The sequence below is a fragment of the Musa acuminata genome, chromosome BXJ3-1 (assembly GCF_036884655.1).
Source record: "Musa acuminata AAA Group cultivar baxijiao chromosome BXJ3-1, Cavendish_Baxijiao_AAA, whole genome shotgun sequence".
In the NCBI taxonomy this organism is placed as follows: domain Eukaryota; kingdom Viridiplantae; phylum Streptophyta; class Magnoliopsida; order Zingiberales; family Musaceae; genus Musa; species Musa acuminata.
In genome coordinates, this window is record NC_088349.1 from 42,230,648 (window position 1) to 42,255,313 (window position 24,666).

At 35.2% G+C, this 24,666-nt stretch overlaps 1 protein-coding gene across 8 annotated transcripts in view; it reads left to right on the forward strand.

Annotated features, from left to right (window-relative positions):
• LOC108951947 (alpha-N-acetylglucosaminidase-like) overlaps positions 1 to 19,540 on the forward strand; it is a 68,714-nt gene extending 49,174 nt beyond the window's left edge. For 6 of the 8 annotated variants that reach the window (XM_065137225.1, XM_065137229.1, XM_065137230.1 and 3 more), the window contains 10 exons: positions 10,250 to 10,367; positions 11,060 to 11,107; positions 11,921 to 12,029; positions 12,144 to 12,247; positions 13,281 to 13,379; positions 14,593 to 14,703; positions 16,996 to 17,240; positions 18,482 to 18,719; positions 18,818 to 18,896; positions 18,995 to 19,540. In XM_065137225.1, the coding sequence (XP_064993297.1) occupies positions 10,250 to 10,367; positions 11,060 to 11,107; positions 11,921 to 12,029; positions 12,144 to 12,247; positions 13,281 to 13,379; positions 14,593 to 14,703; positions 16,996 to 17,240; positions 18,482 to 18,719; positions 18,818 to 18,896; positions 18,995 to 19,008 (1,165 nt within the window). In that variant the 3' untranslated portion in view covers positions 19,009 to 19,540. Of the gene's footprint in view, positions 1 to 9,622; positions 9,794 to 10,249; positions 10,368 to 11,059; positions 11,108 to 11,920; positions 12,030 to 12,143; positions 12,248 to 13,280; positions 13,380 to 14,592; positions 14,704 to 16,995; positions 17,241 to 18,481; positions 18,720 to 18,817; positions 18,897 to 18,994 lie in introns of those variants that run through there. The other 2 variants (XM_065137232.1, XM_065137231.1) reach the window with 2 other exon arrangements.
• Positions 19,541 to 24,666: the final 5,126 nt, after the last annotated feature.

Here is a 24,666-nt window from a genome sequence, read left to right on the forward strand (position 1 = left end):
TTTGAGCAATGAATCAATATTTTCAGTTGGAATGTGCACAGTCATTTCCTTTTTAATGTTCTGCAATTGCACTAAAAATCCAGTGTGTCTTTCGAAGAACCTGCTCCATCCGAAGGCTAGTGATAGTTGTAACCTAACATGTCAAACTTCCTAATAGACATTAAGTACGTAGAATTAACCCAATATTGATCAAATTACGATGAAATCATCATTAAATCTACTAATCACACCATTAACTTACTTAATTACTCTTTAATTAGTCCTCTTTCACCACTAAAAACATGTCAAACACCCTATTATGGATTAAATACATTAAATTGACCCAATATGGGTCAAATTTCGATGAAATCATCATTAAAACCACTAATTACAGTATTAAAAAAATTCTCTAATTAACCTTATTCTATCATCGTAAACATGTAAATCACCTTAATATGCATTAAATACATAGATTTCAACCCAATTTGTGTCTAATTTTTATTAAATCAGTATTAAACATACTAATCACAGCATTAAAAACCTTAATCACTCCAGAATTAATCATATTCTACCATCATAAATATGTCAAACAACATAATAGACATTAACCACATAGAATAGGATTAATCATCTCATAACTTAACAAAAATCTAGAAATTGAATACATACCTTTTGATTAGAGTGATCCTTCTCTCTAACTTAAGTGTTAAACGTCTTAAGTGAGCCTCCAAAATTTGATCCAATCTATAAGTTGCAGCTTTGCTTGAGTTTAAGAGATTGAAAATGTGAGAATGAGAGAGAGATGTAATTGAGAATAAAAGAGAGTAAAAGAGGTTGATAAAAGGGGGAGGACAGGGTTTAAAAACCCTTTGAACTAGTGCTAATGGTCAATTTGACTGTTGGAATGGATCAAATCTCAACCATCCATTGATATGAGTTTCAACCGTGTTGCTCGATACAGACCTTGTATCACTCGATAAGAGATACCCAATTCATAACCGCTTGGTACAGAGTGGTCCGTATGCTAATCACCTGTTGTATCACCTTTATTGTACCGTATCGAGTGGTACAACAAACCAAAGATTGAGATTTTGTATCGTACCGGAGTTTCGAGCTTCGCTCGGTACAGTACCGTGTATCAAGCGGTATGCCAAGGCATACCGAGCGGTACACCTAATTTAGGCATAAAATCCTTCGAAAATACCTGAAAATTAAAAAAAAAATTTGGATTGAGTTTTTAAGTTAGAAATAAATATAGTAATAGTATGAGTTTAGCAAAATTAATGTAAATTAGGTAAAAACAGTATCACATATCTTTTTCGGACTTCGAGGTATAGCCTTGTGCAAGGTTCGTATTTTAGTCCATTACTTATTGTCCTTTTGTAAATATTGAAATATCTATAGAAAAATCATTTGAATTATTAGACTATTTTTTTACAATATAAACTCTAAAATTCAAATGAATTAAATAATCACATATATAGATATACTTGATTGTTGATTCTACCATCAAAACGAACGACGGGCCACTACGGGTGGTGGATCGGGGTCCTCGATCCTATATATTTGCATATCAATATGATATGTTTGTTGGACTCAATTATAAAATTGATCCCATGACATAATGCATTGATACACCGTATGCCATTGGTGCAATAATATAGTGATGATCGTAGGTTGATCGTCATGAATCATATTTGTCTAAGGTAGCTCCTGAGGCATATATTGGTGAATGTCAGAGCTTCTACTTTCGCTAATGATCTGTATCATACTGTTGCTCGGAGAAGTATGACCATCACCGTACTGCTATTGGCCATATGATTCTCCATAATACGACGACTATGAATAGAATGAGCTTTGTTCTGTGTCTACATCATGTAGGCTTTATTGCATCTGCTCAAATTCATCCACTGCCTTCCCCTTCCCCTTCCGCGCATAAACTTGACTAGTGCCTTGTCGAGTTTCATGGTCTGAATCTTGGGTGGTATGTGTAAAATATTACTCCTCGGTTCATATACCACCCTCAAGTTGTGTAGACGAGACTAATGACTGCCGGACATCGTCGCCATCATCTATCGAGGCACTACTATCCCTGTTGCTGTCATGTCTTTGGATCGAGTGAGTTGCTGAATGCGATTATGAAGGTGTCTCGTTGCCCAACTCGATTTTTTCCAATGATGTGAGTGATGCTACTTCCTTCCCCTTTGCCTTTGCACGCTAGGCGGACGATTGTGATCGTTTGGTGTTTGTAGTTCCTCGAGCAGTTTGACTCGATGTTGTTTGACTCCTACCACGTTGTGATCGAGGGGGATTTTCCAACTGCTGGGGTTGTGCTTCCTCTTCTTTTATTGCCTCATCAAGTAGAGGATCCTCTTGGTTCTTTGCTGCTTCAACCCAATCTAATATCAGCTCTGAATCTTCATCATAGAATTGGAGGTCGATGGGATCGATATCTGGTTCCTCTAGCTCCTTATCCAACTCAACACATCAAAACCTTAGCCGCATGTTATAATGGATATATACCAGTTTCTCTAACCATCTATACGAGAGTTTGTTGTAGACCTTCGTGTGAATCAATGCAAACATTGACCAATTATATTCATAACCACTAGATGTTATCATTTGTGAAAGTACACGAACGACAACCTTCCTTAAATGTGGTGCATCCCCTCTAAATTGTAGCCACCACTCCATTGCAAAAAGATATAAATAAGATTTTATTAGTATAACAAATAATTAACAACAAACATAATTGATAATCAATATGTGTAACTTTTTTTCACTAGGATCCATAGTGTAACAACATCATATAGCTACAATGTCGAAGAATGAACCAACTGTTTCTTGAAATAATCGACCCTCTATAAGAGCATCAGCTGCATCAGTAGTGTTTGGTAAGAGCTGATATATAGCATTTCGTAGTGTCGTTAGTAAATCATTTTGCATTCCGAGAGCATACCGATATTGAATTGTTGGGTTTAGATAATACGTTGCAAGACATTATTTTGTTTGTATGATTTTTTATTGTATAAAAAATAATAAATTAAATTATTTTGAATATGAATTTACCTTATGGATATCTTGATCCATATGAACTTCGGTCTGACAATCAATGATCCGTATGTATTGGTCGACCTTAAAATCATCTTTGAATGCTTTCCTGACCTCCTCTCTTGCTAAAATCAACATATATTTTTGATACGACATCTGTGGATGCTTGTCCATATTGACCTTATGGAGAACAATATAAAGTGGTTCCATACCTTTTATAATTTCTACTACGGTCTCCCAAAATCTAGAGGAAAGAATGGACTTTTCTATATTTTTTCCATTGCTCAATCTCGAATATCTGGAATCAAACCACTCTTGTGAGGTGACCATTGCCTTCAAGCCATGCCTTTTTTACTGTAATGACTTTAATGTAATAAAATTGGTAGTAAACCAAGTGACTCCAAGTTAGAGTATCTCACCGTTTACATACTTTTGCATTAAAGCGTATACCCAATGATGATTATATATAAACTTTGTAATTGATTGTGCTCGAGCTACACAATTCTTGACCATGTCCAGCTCACCAATATCCTTCGGCATTAGATCTATGCAATAAGCTGCACATGGAGTCTAAAATAATGTTTTTCTTTTTTCATCAATTGCAAACCGACCTTCTTGAAATTCGCTCCATTGTCATTATTATTTGACTAACATACTGTGGTCCGATCTCCTTTACTATAGTGTTCATCAAGCTCTCAGTGTAGTTTGCATCTTGGATCTTTTCAGAAGCATTAACTGACTTATGAAACACCATCCTTCTGTTACAATAAATAAGAAAGTTGATGATACTCATTCTTGTTGGTCCTTTCCAACTATCACACATCAGTGTCAACCCCATATTCGTCCCATTGCCTCTTGAAGGATTTGATCCAATCCTTCACTTCTACCACCTCCTTCTCTAAGTGTACGTCGTGAATCTCCCTTGGTGTTGGTGGTTGGATCCTCGTGCTAGACTTTTGAATAGAAGAGATCATGCTCTGATAATATGGACCTTGGGCTGTGTTGGCTTGAATCCTGTGGAAGTTGAACCATTTTAAAATTGCTTTTCCAATATCCCGTTTCTTTTCTTTTATGTATACATCGTCAATCCATGACTGTTTCACTGTTTGTGGGGGATAGGTTTGCGGATCAATATCAACAATATTTGGTGTGGACCTCCTGCCAAGACCTCTCATAAAACCACGAAGTCCACCATACCTCATGCTACTAGTTCAGCCTAATTGAGGAGGAGCAGTTGGCTGCCTCATGCTGGCCGACCTTTGAATTCTACTACCACTGTCATGCTCCAATTATGAGTCAGGTCGTCGATGTCTCATTGCTTCATCGACCATATACTGATGCTCTAATAATGCACGAATCCCAACTATGAGATCCAGGTCGACTTCATCGTCGCAACCCTCATACTGATTATAAACTGGTTTCTGCGTAGCCCTATAATATTCTTCCTCAACTCTTGCTTTTATTTTTAATGTATCTTCCTTTTCTTGTTGTAGCTTGTTTTGAAATAATTTACGGATCTTCGTCGGAACCTTCTTGCATTTTGCAACATCAGGATACCCGTCGGCCAAATGCATCTTTACCCGAGTTATTGCTTCACCCTTGTCAATGTAGTCACAACAAATACACTACCAATGATGACGGTTCCCATCTATCTTTCGGGCATGAACCCATACATCATCATGTGGTTGTTCCTTTGATGCCATGATCCTATCAAATTTAAATCAAATATGCTATAAAGTATAAACATGTTGAATTGACCTAATATCGATCAAAAACCATTAAACACAGTATTAAATAATTTTATTAAATCATAACTAATCTTATTTTGCCATCATAAATATGTAAAATACATAAAAAAAAGCATTAAATACATAATTTTAATCCAATATAGGTCAAATTATGATAAAATCATCATTAGATACACTAATCACATAATTAACATGATTAATGATCCACTCATTACTTCTCTTTCAACACTATAAATATGTTAAACACCTTAATAGGTATTAAAAACAATGAATTAAGCTAAAATCGATCAAATTTCGATTAAATCATCATTAAAATGATTAATTGCAGCATTAAATAATTTTAATAAAACCTAACTAATCCTATTTTACCATCATAAATATGTGAAATACATAAAAAAAAGTATTAAATACATAATTTTGATCCAATATGGGTCAAATTACGATAAAATCATCATTAAATACATTAATCACCTCATTAATATAGTTAATTACTAACTAATTACTTCTCTTTCAACACTATAAACATGTCAAACACCCTAATAGGTATTAAAGATATTAAATTGACCCAAAATCGTCAAATTTTGATTAAATCATTATTAAAATGACTAATCATAGCTTTAAATAACTTTAATAAAACCTAATTAAACCTATTTTACCATCATAAATATGTCAAACACATAAAAGAAGCATTAAATATGTAATTTTGATTCAATATAGTTCAAATTACGATAAAATCATCATTAGATACACTAATCATATGATTAACATAGTTGATTACCCACTAATTACTTCTCTTTCAATACTATAAATATGTCAAACACCCTAATAGGTATTAAAGACATTGAATTGACGTAAAATCGATCAAATTTCGATTAAATCATCATTATAATGACTAATCGCAACATTCAATAACTTTAATAAAACCTAATTAAACTTATTTTACTATCATAAATATCTTTCAATATTTAATATGCATGAAATATAAATATTTGACTTAGTAAGTGTCTAATTTCGAATTAATCAATATTAAACACACTAATCATAATATTAAAGATCTTAATTACTCGCTAATTAAAGAAAGAGAATACATACCTCTTGATTAGAAAGTTCTTCCTCTTAATCTTCTCAAATTAGCCTTGATTCAATTCACAAATCGTTATTTTGTAGAGTTTAGGAGAATGTAAATATGAGAAAAAAAGAGTTTGAGATAGTTTAAGAGAGTATGAGAGTGAAATGGAGTGAAATAGGGGAGAAGATGAGTTAAAAACCTATGAGAAAGGGACCGTTGGAGCACTCTTACCAAGTGGTAACAGTCGATTTCAACCGTTATCGATCCCGAGCGATAACGGTTGATTTCAATCGTTACCAAGCAATAACGGTCGAAATCGATCATTACTGAGCTGTGCCGGGCGGTAACGGCTGAAATTTCGACCGTTACTGCCTGAAATAAACTTGTATCGTCTGATATGGGGCGATGTTAAGCGTTCCGCCCGGTAGCAGGCGGTCCGCGTACCGATATGTTGTCGGACCGGTACATACCGTCCGTACTGGGCAGTATTATTCGAAACTGTAAACCTTGCAACAAACCCTGTTTTTTGTAATGGAAAGAATATTACACTTGGAGCTTAGGGCTTGGTTGTAAGGTCCCTTGCTTGCAAGAGTATGGAGCAAGAAGGTCTTGGAATGGATTTTAAGTCTTAACACTTTGCTACGGAGAAAGCTACTAGGGAACTATTATGGATTCAATCACCATAGAAAATAAGTTTTTTCATCTTACTGGAATATCATGAGATTTTGAGTTATCGTATTAAAGTACATATATTGATGAGCAATGGGGAGTGCACTAGGTTTTTGCCCTACTCCTAGTGAGGGAGAGTTATCTTTGAAAGATCAAGGCAGAACAAGTAAAGCTTTATATTAGGCCTATGTTACTTGAACATGATTCGTTTTAAAAAAGTGACTCATCTACAAGAGTTATTTAAGATGATTTTTGTTGCTAAATTTACCTAGACGTCATAATGGTCAGAGAATGGATGAGAAGGAAATCCCTTTTGCAAAGCTTTGTTTGTCCTTGCAGGTTATATTCTAAAGGATTCTCATAATGTTTTGTATACTTAAGGAATCATATTTAGGTCCAATGGTACTTTGATTGATGTTAAAATTCTTAAAAAAGCAACATTTTGGCTATGTTATAATGGCACACATTCATCTTACAAGCCTCAGAAGACACATGTTGGCAACTACATATGATTATACACATTTATCTAAAAGTAGTACGAAGAGTAATGATATTTATCAAACATTGTGTTTCTAGGTATTAGAAGGATACATAATCTATATCAAGTTAATTAATATTTTAATGCTTGGTCCTAATATACTAGGAGTTTGCATTAGGGTTTGTCGTGCCACTGTACCGTTCGGTATGGGCGGTATGTACTGGTCCGATAGGGGACTGATATGTAGATCATCCTGTACCAGGTGGTATATGCTAAATAATCCCGTATCACCCAATTGGGGTTTGTTTCAATCGGAACGGTCAAAATCAGACTATTACTGACCTGTACCGGTTGGTACATTTCAACTGTTACCGACCTGTTCTAATCGGTAATAGTCCGTTACTGACCTGTACTAGTCGGTATTGACTGAGAACAATTGGATTTCGATTGTTACCAATGGACGACTCAGATCTAACTAGTTCCAATAGTCAAATCCATTTGAAAGGATTTTTAAACCCATTCTTTCCCCTCTTCCACCCCTTTTCATTATCTAAAGCTCTCCTACTTACTCAATCTCTTTCTCACTCACTTTTTTCTCTCATTCTCACATTTGCACTCTCTTAAAACTTTATAAAGCTGTGATTTATAGTCTGGATTAAGTTTGGAAGGCTAATTTAGGAGGATTAATATGTAAGTTAGAGAAAGAACTCTCTAATCAAAGTTATATATTTTTTCCTCAATTTTTATGATTTATGAGATAATTAAGCCCAAGGTTCGTAATTTCGTACCGTACCGGAGTATCAAGCTCAGCTCAGTACGGTATGATACGAGTATATCATACGGTACGTATCGGTGTATCGCTCGGTATATATTTATATATATATTATTCAAAATTAAAATCCTTGATTAAGCCTGTTCTCAATGTCTAATATATTGTTTAAGGTCTTTATGATGATAAAATAGTGTTAATTAGGGAGTAATTAATAACTTTAATGTTGTGATTGAGATGTTGAATCAAGGATTTTAATTTTGAATAATACCGCCCGTATCAAGCGATACGTACTGATCCGCCAATAGACCGATACACGAACTGCCCGCTACCGAGCGGTACCATCGATTGGGGTTGTTTCTGCCCTGTTACCACCCTAAATTAATCGTCACCGCTCGCTACCGGGTGGATTTAACCGAGGGAGAAGAAAGAAGAGGTGAACCTGGAGATCGGCGTCGCTCTCCCTCCTCGTTTGAGGTGATGAGGCCTTGGCATCGTCGGCGACTTCTCATCCGCGCGGGGAGAAGAATCCTCGGCGTCACGTGGTGAAGGAACCGAGCGTCGAGGCGGCGTTTCTTCTCCCCACGCAAGCAGAAGAAATGAGGCGACGAGGCAGAAGGAAATGGTTTCTTCTCCCCACCTTTTTCGCACGGGCAGAAAAGAGGCAACGTCACAGAAAACGATTTTCTTTTATATATATATATATGTATATATATATATAAACCGAGTGGGGAGAAGAAATCGAGGTTTCTTCTCCCTACATGCCAAAAAGGGTAACGAGGCAGTCACCCCTTTTTTTTTAACTTATATATATATATATATACATATACATACATATATATATATACATATACAAGGTATGTAATTTCGTACCGTACCGGAGTTTCGACATTAGCTCGGTACGGTACGAAACTGAATACCGAGCGATATATCGTTCGGTATACCGCTCGGTATATATATATATATATATATATATATATAATTCGGCGATGTCGCCTCGTTTATATATATATATATATATACATATATATATATACATATATATATATACATATACATATATATATATACATATATATATATACATATATATATATAAATATATATTTGTATATAAAATATTTTTATAAAAGGTGACGTCATGTCGCCTCGTTTATATATATATATATATATATATATATATATATATATATAAAGGCGATGTCGCCTCGGCGACGTTGCCTTAAAATTTGACATCGCGTCGCCTCAGTGACGTCGCCAAAAAAGGCAGAGCGACGTCGCCCTTTATAAAATATTTATATATTAATTTATATATAAATATTTATATATATTAATATATATATATATATTTCGTTCCGTCCGATAACGGGTGGTCCGTGTATCGGAAAACTGACGGATCGGTACGTATCGCCCGTACCAGGCGGTGTTATTCGAAATTGCATACCTTTTACATATACGTATATATATATACATATACATATACATATACATGTATACATATATATACACATATATAAAACGAGGTTACATTGCCTCGGTTTTCTACCCGCATGGGGAGAAGAAATCGAGGTGTCTTCTCTCCACGCGCCAAAAAGGGCGACAAGGCACTCATCCCTTTTTTTTTTTGAGCGGTATATCGAAATCTATCTCTCGGTATACAGTATTGTATCGTACTAAGCGAATCTCGAAACTCCGGTATGGTACGAAATTTAAATCCTTGCGTTAAATAGTGTTTTCCAACTTAAAACCCATAATATAATTTTTTTTATTTTTCAGAAATTTTTGAAGCTATTTTTTATCATTTTCCTATGTTGTTGGTATGCCCCGCCGTATCGACACATGGTACACTAGTATAGGGCAGTACATATCGTATTGCCGGTCAGTTGGTACACTGGTTTGGACCAGGATGGTGAACCCTGGTTTGAATAATGTCTACCTTTGCACTTTGGTGAAGATGTTTGAGATGTGTGCAAAGAGCATTGCAATTCTACAATTTGCAGATTATGTTGCAGAAAAGAGGGAAAAAAAAGGTCAGACATAGTATTGTTCTGTTTTTTAGATTTGTTCTTTCCCTAATTGCAAAAGATATACCGAAAGCTCTTTTGGTTCATTGAACAAAATATGACAGCTTTAATACCTTAGCAAGAAATCTAAAAATCCAATAGAGTGATAGACTAATAGTAGAGTTGAACTATTTTGTGAAACATGACACCACCCAGAAAGATAATCAATCAAGAATGCCAAGTTCTATTTGTGTTCTCCTTTTTCTTATTGTTGCTAGGAGAGACTAATTAAAGTTGTTAATTCTTCTAATTTATTAAAAAATAAAAAAGTATGCACACCTAGTTATGTGCTCTTATTGTTGATAGATAATTTATAAATTGTGCAAAAATGTATTAGTTTCAAAGATATCAATATACTTTTTTTTTTTACTTCAAAAGAAGTTCTGATCTTAATTACCTTCTGTTTCTTTTTGGTCTCTACAGTGATACATTTGATGAGAACACTCCACCTGTAGATGATCCAAAGTATATATCTTCCTTGGGTTCTGCAATATATAAAGGAATGCAAAGTGGTGATGATGATGCAATATGGCTCATGCAGGTATCATAAATTAGTTATTTCATAGGCACCATAGGTTGATATTATTCATCCTTTAATTACTCCAACACATGAATGAGGAGTTGATATCTTGAAGAGGGTTCTTTTTAAGTGTAGATATTGGTGGTCAATTTTTACAATTTAACAATTGATTAGTTTGGCAAACTTGGAAACTTGGTTTTAGATTTAATACATGTTAGCTAAAGCTGGGTTTCAGAACAAATAGATAGTTTGTTAATTTTTATCCCTGTTTCTATTGATCCAATTTGAACACTAAGAACTTATGTATCATGTAATAGATATTTTGTCATTAGAAATAATTTCAAGGTTATTGCTGAAGATGCATGCTATTGTACCATATTGGTTGCTAATGAATATTAAGCATTAAACAATCCTGGAGTAGGAAGCTTTTCCTATTTCAGTTAGATGATGCCTAGTGATTATTTGAGTTTCTTGTGGTTTTATAATAAACATATATCAACATTTTATGAGGCATGATACCCTCATTATCATGTGTGGGCACCTTATTGGGGTGATACATGCTACTTTGCATTAGCCAACATGTACAATATGCCAGTTCCTTTAATTTTTTTTTCCATGAATTAATAGATTTTAGGCTTCTTTCATGGTCAAGCGTGATGCTCTTGGTTTCAAAGTAACATCAAATAATCTTTTTGGGTTCTAAACTTCTACAGGGTTGGTTATTTTCATATGACCCATTCTGGAAACCACCTCAGATGAAGGTAGTGTTTTTGTTGACCTGCTAGTTTAGATTTTATTAATACTTATCTTCGTCATTATCTTATTATTTACTTGAAATTCTGTGTTCATGTCCATTTTATACCAAATACGTTTGATACCTATGTTAATCCTTATAATAAAGTTTTCCTTGATTTGCAATTATGTTGCAAATGTTCTTGTATATGGAGGGTGGCAAAATCATGGGATCAATTTAGAAATATCATGTGTGCTTATTTAATATACTATGACAACGAATAAAATGGCATATGATTTGAGAATTTGTTTTATGATGATCATTTGTATAAATTTTAGTAGGCCATCTTTTGAACTGATTTATAGGTTTATAACTAGGATGAGATTGTAAATAAGATGTTCTCAAGAAGTGAGAGATCGGCATTGAAGAATGCTTATCAAGTATCTCTGGATTGATTTAATTGAAGGCAAACAAAAAAAGAAAGCATATGGTCCTATCAACTGCAAAACTGCATCACACAATGTAATATTGAATAACTATTTGGGATTGAATTTGTCGATCATTTCCTGTCACTTGACTATATAGAGTTTTCTTGAACTACATCAACGCTATTGTTTCTGGTGCATCAAAACTTTTTTTTCTCGATATTGGCACAATTTTTTATAGTTATCTACACCATGTTTTGACAGTAGAAGTGATGTTAAACTTATGCTATCATCAGAACTAGTTACTTCTAAGTTGTTATCATTGTTAGGCTTATACCATCATAAGATGTTAAACTTACAAATTGTTGCCACAATTTGGTTCAGAACCTGCAATTTAACTTTTCTTTTATTGTTAGGCTCTCTTGCATTCAGTTCCAATTGGGCGGATGGTAGTTCTTGATCTATTCGCTGAAGTAAAACCAATATGGGTTAAATCAAAACAGTTTTATGGTGTTCCATACATCTGGAAAGTTCTCTGTTTCTCAAAATGTTGGTTTTCGTTAATTTTCTTGTAGCAATATGTAAAGATTCCTTTTTTCCATAATCTTGATCAGCAGCAACTTATATTAATTTTCTGCAGGTGCATGCTACACAATTTTGCTGGAAATATTGAGATGTATGGTATTCTCGATGCAATTGCACTTGGACCTATTGAAGCTCGTACAAGTGAAAATTCAACCATGGTTAGTTGCCCTTTTGTGGTACTTAAAATATAATTTATTATGTGCAGCTTATTTTGTGATACATGGTACCTAGTCCCAGGGTTTTTAATTTCAAATAATACTGTCTGGTACGAGCGATACGTACCGGTCTGACAGCATACCGGTACATGGACTGCTCGCTATCGAGCGGAACACTCAATATCGACCCGTATCGGATGATACAGGGGCATATCGAATAGTAACAATTGAAATTTCGATCATTATCGCCCAGCACAGTTACCGCTCGACATAGCACGGTAACGGTTAATTTCGACCGTTACCTACATTTTTTTTTCTTTCTAACCATTATTTGGGCTAGTTCCACATTGTGAATTTGCTGATTATGCCAAATGTTATCAAGGTTCAACAGCTTAAAACATGCCATTACAGTGGTTAGTGTTGTGCTTCTGACCAGTGATATAGGATTGTTGGAATTTGTTATTTTAGTTCACTAGTGAGTTAAAATTATTCCTTAATCTAGGTGTGGTAGCCATAATTTATTTATATAGTTTATTATATTATTTCTTGCATCTCTAGAAAATTACTGGGAAATGTTTGAATATATAAACACCATTTTATGACAGTGTTCACAATTTTAATTTTGTAAAATCTATAGTGAATCACATCTCATGTTTTCACTATGAAAATGATTGGTGAAGCACGAACAAAATCTGTGCTATCTGTTAAAGGAACTCTTATAAACTGGTAGTGTCAATCTTTTTCTCAAACATATCTTTATTATTCAAAAAATATATTTTTCGGTGCTGAAGCCTTTTTGTGAGCATCAAAGGATATGACTTTGACTACTTGGATAAAGTAAAGTTTGTTTTAGCTAAAAAAATGTTCCCTGTCTCTTTCAACAAGTAAAAGTTGTAGCAAAATTTGTTGTGATTTCTATTATAAGTTATGGAATTTAGAAGGAGCTATATATTAATATCATCTCTTAATCCATATATATCCTTGAGGAATATCATTGGTATGTTTTATGTTTGTCTAATATTTCGCTGGTCTAAAGGTTGGCATTGGAATGTCTATGGAAGGCATTGAGCAAAATCCTGTTGTTTATGATCTGATGTCTGAAATGGCATTTCATCATAAACCAGTAGATGTCAAGGTAATATTTACTTTTGTGTACCCATCTCTTTACCTTATTGAATACCACCCACATGTTTTAAGCTATAATTTTCCTTTCTCGCCTCCTATATGGTGTAATGTATAAATTGAAGATATCCTATAGGTTAGTTACATAGAATAAGTTCAAATAGTTTTCCCAAACAGGTACATATATAATTTAAGATTCTTTTTTCGGTTCAGCAGTTAAGTAGTTCCTGCTTCAATGGCAGATTAAGTCTAGTAATCTATAAACTAGAATAGTATCACTAGAAAAGAAATTTAATTAAAATTTGGAACTTTGTGAAGGACAATATCAAGTTAAATGCATTTTTGTTGTATTGGGCAAATAGGAATTTAATTTTGATTTATTTATTGTAGGTCAAATTGCATTAGCTGTAGATTAAACCTTGCCTTGTGAACAAAATTTTGGCCAAATGTGATCTCAGATGGAGCATGTTTCTTTTCTTTGTGCATGTGTTTTGATTGTACAAATGTGATTTGCGTATCTGTTTATGGGTTTTCACTTCTTCACTTTGCCTACTTTCTTTTTGATCCTTCATTTAACCTTTGTTAGGTCGGATACATTTAAATATGTCCAGCTGGCAAGGTACTTGACCTATTTCTGGGTTTTTATGCATCATTTTTAATATTGAGGAGCTTAGGTGGTCATTTTTTGGTAGAACAAAATGTAGCATTTTCTTTCTGTTCTAGGATATATAATCCGCTTATTGCCATTCTTCCAATTATGTAGCAAGATATAGTTTCTTAGTCATCATGCAAACTCAGCAAAATAGTTTGTTCCATCAATTCAGGACAGCTTAGTAATTGGATTTCAGAATCTGATAATAGTTAAAAGCATGCCTATTTTTACTTGTGGAAAAAGAATAATGGAACTAGAAGCTCAATGAGGAAGAATCACAATGTGAAAAAAGATCCATATTTCACTTTTAGCAGATTTATTTGGTAGAAATAATTAGATCATCTAGTTTGATTGTTGCTTAAATTTCCTACAACTAACATTCTCTTTTGTTCTTTGTCAATGAACAATTTTAGTTGAGAAGTAACTTTGGTGGAATTTTAATGATGTAGAATTCATTATATACATTGTTAAGTGATAAACATATGAAAGCTTGATTTACTGACTGATTATTTAAAAATTTAGATCAGACCCATCAAGAAATGTTTTGGCTTTTCTTTTATCATTTTCTTTTCAGATCTGGGTTGACTTATATGCAACAAGGAGATATGGAAGGTCTGTTCCAGCACTACAAGATGCCTGGCAGATACTATATCATACTCTATATAATTGCACAGATGGTGCCTATGTGAGTTTAATCTTTGTTTTCTCTATTGTAGGCTAATTTATGACTCATAGTAGATCCTCATTATCCACATATAAACATCATATTCATCTAAAGGTTTTCAGAGTCGAATCTTCTTGCTTGAAATGTGGTGCATTGTAGCTTTAGAAAACTAACCATTCTGAGTGTTCACTACAAAAGATGATTCCTTTTTTTGTAAATTATGGTTTTTGATAAAATTATGTACCACTTTTGAATCAAGCAAACTTGAGGTCATTTTTTGTCATTGCTCTACTTGGATATACCAAACATAGGGTTTAGTTAAGTCTTCGTGACCAAAGTTGACGGCTTTGGGAGGGATATAATTGTTCACAGGAGGTTACAATCTAGGATTGCAAAAAGAGAGTTCAAATACAAATAATTCTTCTTCCATAATTTTGTCAATTGCCAATAGAAGTCATAGTCTATGAATGCCAAAGATCATTTGTATGCATGCAACCAAGAAAGTAAATGTCCATAAGGACTCCATATTTCTTTTACTTTCTTTAAAATTAGGATCAGGAAAAGCAAATCCAATTGTCTTCTTTTGATAATAAGAAACTTGACAGTTGACACAATAACACCAAATAAGTCAAAAGACGAAGATATTGTGAATGCTTGCCACCATCGGTGGTGATCACATTGAAGTGATCAAGAACCATAAAGGTACCAGTAAGAAAAATCTTTTAATATTTGATCACTTGAATTAATCATTACTTTGTCAATTGGTTCAATAATAGCACAATTAGATATTGCCCTATATTGACTTTTTAGTTCAAAAGATCATGATGTTTTAAGCTACTTTAGTTGCAGCATCACTACTGGTAACTTCAATGTTTTCTATCCTTATTGGGTTTGGTATTCAGAGAAACACTTGGATTTTAGTAAAAACGGAGATCTACACTCTTCCTCTCTGACAACAGCAGAAAGAGTGCTTCAACTTAAGTCCGAGGAATCAAAGAGATTTTACCATTGATGTTGATAATACATCAATGATAGTACTTACAAACTTGGCTTTAGATTAATTACTTTCTAGATAAAGGTTGATGAGCAAATTATAACAAAAACTATTTTCATTTGGAAAGCAAATATCAAAGGCATGAAAAAAAAAAACCAGCTTTTGGATGTTTTATATAATTATGCGAAGGTTATTCAGTTTTTGAGCCAATGGTAGCTTTCATTTACGAAATTATTTCTTGATTTGTACAAAACCTAAGACTCTAGAATTTTCTTATTGAAGAACAAAATAAAAGAAACATAAAATCCTATTTTCCTAATCGTAGTTGTCTCATTTGATAATCTTTGAATTACTTCTACTCAAGGATCACCGTTTTGGGTACTGGACCCATTTTGGTAATCTGCTCAGACTAGTACATATCAATCAGTACTGGTGTACTGTGTGTATCGGTGTTCTGGAGAAGAAGAAAAAGGAGAAGAAGAAGGGGTGGTAGAGGAAGAGGAGGGAGGAGGAAGGAGGTAGGAGGAAAGAAGAAGAGGAGATGGTGAAGAGGAGGAAGAGGAAGAGGAAAATGGGCATTCCTATGAGAAGCAATTAGGCCAAAGGTGGTGTTTGGTGGTGGTGTGCAGTGAGGCCATGGTGTGCCTGAGAAGTGGAGGTCACATTGAGAAGCAAAGGTTGCGCTGTGCGTGAGAAACAATTAGGGTAGTTTCCTTATATATGGATGAACTGAATTGCCCTAAACAGGGGCGGTCTGCATACCACATACCAGTTGATATCTGAACCAGTACATACTGCCTGTTTCGTATCAGTCTAAGTGAAACACGTCATTTGCTTCTATATCTTTTCATCTGTTTTCTTATTCTCTTTATTATCATTTTACTTTTCTTCCTTATCTTCTTTGTTACGGCCTTTATCTTTACTATCGGTCATGATGGTTAATGTCCCAGCAGAGCATTAGAAATCTTTGGCCGCTTTTATAAGCAGAGGCAAAGAAAGAGGTGCTGAGAGCTAAAAGACCAAAGAGAGAGAATTTCATGATCAAGGGCATTAGAAACTTAAAGTTTGCTTGTGATTGGATTGCGCAACTAGACCATAGTCCAAATTGAAGTGGTTCAAGCTAAGCTTTCTTCCAGATTCTAATGGGTAAACCATTGCTTGAATTGGTTTAAATTACCACATGAAATTACAGTTTTACCTCTTTGAGATTATTATCAATAATTAAGTGCATCACTTTTGGTGCTTTCGTGCATTTACTTACCAGTTATTAGTTCTAATGCTTTTTGATGTATCTATATGTCTCAACCGCTCAACAACAGGACAAAAATCGAGATGTAATTGTTGCATTTCCAGATGTTGATCCATCTGTCATATTGATACCAGAGATATTTGAAGAGAGAAAGCTTGTGCATTTTAGTCGACAATTATCAGAAAGAGAGCCACTGAAGGAAACAGCTAATTCTTATGATCAACCACATTTATGGTATTCAACTGCTGATGTCACACGCGCATTAGTTCTTTTCCTAGAAAATGGGTATGATGTATCAGATAGCCAGACTTTCAGGTGATTTGCGATTCATTTGTTTTAGCGTAAAGCTTGCCATGACTAGAGCAAGGAATTGAAACACACTCTGATAGTTATCTGCTTATATGTTAGACTTGCATAATGCTGGTATCTCTCTTCCATCCACATCTCTGACATATTACTGGTATTTATATGCTAGACTTGCATAAAGCTTGCCATGACTAGAGCAAGGAATTCAAACACACTGTGTTAGTTATTTGCTTATATGTTAGACTTGCATATTGCTGGTAGTCATCTCTTCCATCTAAATCAGCATATTTGCATCTTAATATTAGTTTCAAAAGCAGCTGAAATTTGACTGATGGTAGTGGCAAAATCCAAGTAGAGTTCTGATTTGACAGGTTTAAGCAATGTACATTGGTAGACGGTTGTGGTTCTGTAACTGCAAAATTATGATGAGTCAATTGCTCAGTGATACTTTTGGATGAAGTCAGTATATTTTCCTTTCCTTCTTATTCCCCCTCTTTTTGTCTTTTTATCTCTTATTTGTTCTATTTTTCCAATTACTAGGTGACTAAGATGTCTTTGTTTCTAAAACAAGATCTTGTACATGTTGCTAGAAAATGAGGTTTTGCATGTGAATTTGGTCTTTGGTCCTTAGCAGGTGTGAAACTAGCATGATATGCAACATTGAGGCTTAGATCGTCCCAACCACTTACTAAATCATTGTCCAATAACCAATTTTCTTTTATGGTTAAAGATACTTCCTTTCTCATGTAAATTTACATTGTTCATAGTTCATACTTCATATTGCTCTCAATGTCCATGATTGCAAGTTCTTTATCCAGTTGTACATTATTTTATGACAATGAAAGCTTATCAAGTTATAACCCATATAAAGCAGTCTAGACTACAGCTCCATGACTAGAATTGGCTTGTGTTTGTTATGATACATGTAAATTTTTGCTGCTTCAATGGGTATGACTCTTTCTATCAATTCTTGTTGTTCTCATGTGATAAACTTAACGGATAATTATATAAAATGATAAATATTGTAAATTATCTGCATCCTTATCCATTTTTTCTCCCTTTCTTCCACATAAAAATATTATACAGTTCAATATTATCATAAAGTCAGCTACAAACAATATTATACAGTTCAAATATTTATTCCCATCAATAATAAATTTTTGTAAATCATGTCAATATTAGGAGCTTTTAACATGCAACTATATTTTGATAATGGATCTTATATGAATTTTAGTTTCCTATTATTCCAGATATGATCTCGTGGATCTCACCCGTCAGGCATTAGCAAAGTATGCAAACAAAGTATTCTTGAAGATTATAGAAGGGTACCAACTCAGTAATTTAAAACAAGTGACCATATATAGCCAGCACTTTCTTGACCTTATGAAAGAGCTGGACATGCTTTTGTCATGTCATGATGGATTTCTGCTTGGACCCTGGTTGGAAAGTGCCAAACGCCTTGCAAGAGACCCAGAACAGGAGCAACAGGTAAGATTCTTGTTGTCACCTGTTTGCCCTCCTCAAATTTGAATACTTGTATGCCTATTTAAGTAGGATTCTGCCATTGTCATGCTTCTATGGTGCAGTTTGAATGGAATGCAAGGACTCAAGTAACCATGTGGTTTGATAACACTGAGACTGAAGCTAGTTTGCTTCGTGATTATGGTACATACAAATGCAGAAACAATTTTCTTTATACCCTTTACTTTGGTGTCATCAATCTGTTTTAATGTAATACTCTTGCGACAATCTCATTTGTGCAGGAAACAAGTACTAGAGTGGTCTTCTACTGGACTACTATGGGCCAAGAGCATCTATATATTTCAAGTACATGATAGACAGCTTGGTGAAGGGGGAGAGTTTCCCATTAGAAGACTGGAGGAGGGACTGGATAGGCCTTACCAACAAGTGGCAAAGCAGTAGAAATTTGTTTCCAGTGAAAGCTTCTGGTGATGCTCTAAATATATCTCGATGGCTATATGACAAGTATTTATGTACTGATAACTTGCAATCACTTTATATGGGTTCAAACTATGATGAAGCTGCTAATTTTGTGATCTTTTATGTTTGACACACAATCTCCTGATGATAATTTCGTTCCCAAAGTTCGAAAGAATCTTATTGCCTTGGTTTTTTTATCAAAGCAATTATGTTATGAGTTGTTCGTTCCATAATGGATTCCTAATCTATTTGTCGAGTAGGCATTGTCTAGGCAATGATATGTCAATTTGCCACAATTTGAGTTTCTTATTACTCTGTAACACCAGAGTCAACTTAGTACTTATGAGCAGTTAATATGTTTGGTGTTCTCACTGTTTATGGACTATGGACATTTCAAAATATATTAATGGGAACTTTTAGTACCAAACAAGAAGTTAATCATTTTTTATGATAAATGCTATTGTTGACTACTGCAATAATTTTAATTTCTTTTGAGTTTCCTGACACCTGAACCGACATAGACCAAACTTACCAGAATTGTCATGGGCACTGTCAAGCTACAGCACTTTTAATTCAGTTTTCAGAGCATGCTTGTGACTTATGGGCATAAATATTTGATTTACACGTAAAAATTGCTTTGCTTGATTCACTCAAAAGTGCTTAGAAGCTTTTTAAGTTCAAATCGGCTTCCAAGGTAGTGCCTTCTCAAGCTTGAAATTTATCTAAGGATCGTCTAGTTCCTGGCAGAAATCCTGGTGAACTTAATTAGCTAGTGATTGTAGTTTTGTAGCACCTCAAACTTAATCTTTCGAGCCAAAAAGAAATTAAAATATAATATGTTCAACATATTGTTAGATGAAGAGTGGTGATAAGAAACCCCTAGAGACTAGAAAAGTAGGTCACAATGGTTTCTATAATATTACATGAAACATGCCCTGAATCATGTTAGCTTCTTAGTTTCCTCTCACTATCTTGTCATAATTAACGATCATAGATGGACTAAGTAGCCCTAATTAACACCAACAGGTAGCAGTAACAGGGAAAAGCTGAAGTTATCTTCATTAATTCATATGGAGTTTAGGTTCGATGATTCATACCATCTCTTAGAATGAAAATTTTAGACAGAGAAGTTAAACTTATTTTGCAATAAAAATAACTTAGAATGAAAAATTAATGCACTCTTGCTATGAACTTAAAAACACTTTAAAAAAAAAAACTAAAGCAAATTAATCACTCGAAAGTTCTCGTTCGTGTCATAAAGCCAATCACATATGACATGACACGTAGTCTTTTTGCTTATTATTATTATGACATTTCTCACTTTATATTGCTTGATGCATAAATATATTATGATGTCCATGGATCTGTGCAATAGAAATCGGATCATGACGAGATCACGATAATGAGATCGATTTACCTTTAAATATAGATCCTAAATAATCCTGGTTATAGGTTATTTGAGATGGACATCGAGATAACTGGACAAATTGGTGTGTTGTATACCCTTCCATATAATGGAGGTGGCTGGTCTCATAGCTGCTCGTATGGGGACACTAGGACTATAGTGAGTACTTGTACTATAGTTATAACACTCACGGAATACTGGATGGTTGATGATACCTCGTTGTCCCCACACTTGCATGATTGATTCGCTGATGTGTTATAGCGAATCAACCCGTCCATATAGGTTATAGTGCTCATGGAATGCTAGATGGTTGATAATACTTCATTGTCAAACAACGATTCCGTTATCCTAATGGTGTACCTGGTCCTTAGACTTGAGATACCAAGGATGTCCTATATGAGTACTCCACTCTTTGATATCAAACTTATAGGTATAGAAGTTCTAGATCTAATACAGTCGATCATTGGGAGTGGCAGCCAACCTTACGAGGACTATTAACTATCGATAGAGGATCATCCACTCTCGGTATTATGAGAGGAATATCCTATATGTTCTTGCTAAAACAAATCCTTGGCTAAGGTCATTCGGATTGAGAGAAATAGTTCTCCGAGAGAATCCGATTAGAGTGAAACTCGAGGTGAAACCGTATGGGCCTGACAACACCATGCCTAGTATACGGTCTCTTGAAAATTAGATGGATGAGGGACTATAAGTATACGATAACTAAGGATATATAGGTCTAAAGGATTAGATTCCCCTATATCATTTGGGGATTACGGCATAGTAGCCTAGTACGTTCATAGTCGATGAGACAAATGAATTATTATGGAGATAATAATTCACAGAGCTAGAAGAAGTTCTAACAGGTATGACTCACGCCCAACTTGATATTGAGCCTAAGGGTCATACATATATGATAGGTGTTTTGACGAGTACAAGTTTGGATATGAGATATCCGTTAGAGCTCATATCTTATTGGATATCCAATAAGCCCCTGAATTATTGGATCCTATGGATGAGATCCAATAAGAGCCAATGAGAGATTATTAGATAGAGATCTACTAATCTAAAAGGCTTGGATAGTTGGACGGAGATCCAATACCCAATAGGGTAGGATCCATTAGGGTTAAGTTGATAAGGAGCCTCTATAAATAAGAGAGAACTAAAGGGCCACAGGCTAGATTTCTTGGTTATCACCTTATATTCTCCTCTCCCCTTCTCTTTAGCCAATAGGTGTGGAGATTTGACTAGCAATTTTAGGAGTGACTTTGCAGCCCCTACCATATGGATCACCGCTAAAGAGGAGGATGCTTGACCTCCTTCATCCTCTCCCACAAAGAGGAGGACCCTTGCAGATGGCAGCATTGGCCGCCATCTGCGTGCAAGCAGTCGGCGAGCGACAGACTGCTACTGGTAGCCTGCGAGCAGAACTGCCCACAAGAGCGATGGTGATCGTAGGTGTTAGGAACAGAGTCGGCACTAAGAGGGGGGGGGGTGAATTAGTGTAGCGGAAAGATTACGTTGGTTCAAAAAACTTTCATACGATAAAATCCGTTTCCGACAAAAAACCATTTCGTAAAGGTAATAACTTTGAAAGCGTACGTAAGAGAGTAGTAGATGTAAAGAGTAAGTAAGGAGGTTTACAGTTAAAGTAAATTGTTCAAAGAAATGCAAACCAGATTTTAGAGTGGTTCTATCGTCGTGACCTACATCCACTTCACCGATTACTCTTCCGTCGAGGCTACCGACATCCACTATCGGTCTTCCTTTAATAGGCAAAGATCAACCTCCTTCTTACACCCCTCTTCTCCTTTTACCGGGTTTAGGAGACAACCCTTACAAGCACTCACTCCTCTCTCAAACTATTCTAACACTTAGAACTTTGAAGAGGAGGATTCTCACAAGAGATTATAATAGCGTTTTTCCCTTTTTAAATTCTCTGTGCTTGTGTATATTAACAAGGGATGAGAGGGGTATTTATAGGCCTCAAGTTGATTCAAACTTGGAGCTTAAAAACATCTCATCCCAGGTTTCCTGGGTCCAAGCGGTACCACCGCTAGTGTCAGTTTGACACTGACACTGCACTGGGCGGTACCATCGCCCAGTCTGGTAGTACCACCACCTAGGAGGATGTGCTGGGCGGTACCACTGCCTAGACTAGCGGTACCACTGCCTGCAGCCTCTCGGATGCTGTGTCTGGGCTGTACCACCGCCTGACATAGTCTCATAGACTATGCCACGACGATGCCATCTCTTGGGTCATTGTTTGGGCCTTTCATTGGGCCCAACACAGTCCTTACATGGGCCTAACTAGCCCCTAATTGGGTTGGCCCAAATCCAATCCCAATTACATGCTAACTACAAATTCTAAGACATTTCCTAAGCTAAACAAGTCTGTAAGTCTAGTTTCTTCTACGAGCTTTCGACGATCTTCTAGTGAACTTCCGATGATCTCTCAGCAATGTTCCAACGGACTCCCGGCAAGCTCCTAAACTTCACGACGATCTTCTTAGTGAGTTCCGACGAGCTTCTTCCGGCAAGCTCCTAGACTTCTCGGCTAGTTCCTGTAGAATTTTCGACGAACGTCTGGACTTCTGACGAACTCTCGAACTCCCAACGAAATCGTGTCCTTGACTCCGGGACTTTATTTTGCTTCATGCCTTGCTATCGTAGTTAATCCTGTACATGTAAAACACACTTCGATCTAGACAATTATTACTAAGCATGAATCATGTTGTCCGGCATGTCATTGGTCCATCGATGCTTCGTCCGATTCTTCGGCGCATCGTCCTCTCTTGCGACCTATTGCCTAATCGGCCAATTGACCTCCGCAACTCCGATATACTTGGCAGAATTTTTGCTCTTCTTGGCCCGATGCCCAAATCCATGGCCCGAAGCATTCTATCGATATATCATCCGATCCTCTGGCTAGACGTCCAATCTTCTGATATGTTTTCCTCCGGCACAACATGATTCTTCCTACTTTAATTGTCTCATCCTGATCGAAGCATCCTGCATCACTAAAAACGCAGATCAAATCATAAACACTTATCAATTGGTTTCATCATCAAAATACGAGATTCAACAATCTCTCCCTTTTTTATGATGACAACCAATTGATGATGAAGTTAACCTTAACTCCCGGAGTTTAAACAAACTCGCCCTATCAATATGTCATATTGATAGAACATTGAATTCAAGCTGAATTCAAATCATTGTAAATTTTATCATGAATATTTGCAACACGTCATCATGCATAACATGATCATACTTCTTTCCCTTTATCATCAATAAAAAGAAGTATAACTTTCTAGTGTTTGGAAATACAAATTCAAATCATTGCATAAAAAACATAATATCAAGTTTTATCATCATGCAATTTGTAAGCTAGAAAATTTAACAAGTGCTACATCATGCAAGCTATCATGTTGTAGATATGCAAGATAGTAAGATAGCAAGTTTACAACATACAAGCTAGAAAAATTTAAAGATATGCAAGTTGGCATATTTGCTTTTCTAGCAAATTTTTGAAATGCACAAGATAGCATCATTTTTGCATTTTCTTGCAATGTGTAACTTAGCAAAATTCACAAGATAGCATCATTTTTGCATTTTCTTGCAATGTGTAACTTAGCAAAATTCACAAGATAGCATCATTCATTCTTCTCTTTCGAGAAGTGCAAGCTTATCAATTTTGCTTTCTAGCAAGTTTTGTTCCCCCTTTGTCATTGTCAAATAGAAGGGAATAATACAATGTTATAATTCTTTTCCTTTTATATCAATTTCCAAATCATGACAAAGGTAAACAACAAAAATGAATGTCAAAAGATCATATCTCATTTTTGACATGTTTCTTCTTTTTTGTAAATAGAAAGCATGATAAGAAACGATCTTGATTAAAAAAGAAAACTCAAGTTATAATTCATGAATTAACAAAAATCATGATTCATTTGACAAAAAGATTGTTGATTTATACATTTAAACCAACATCACTTCAACTCATCATGCATAATTTCAAAATGTAAAATCATCAAACATGATACAAACATTTGTGTTCAAAACCTTCATCATTACTCCCATGCATGATAA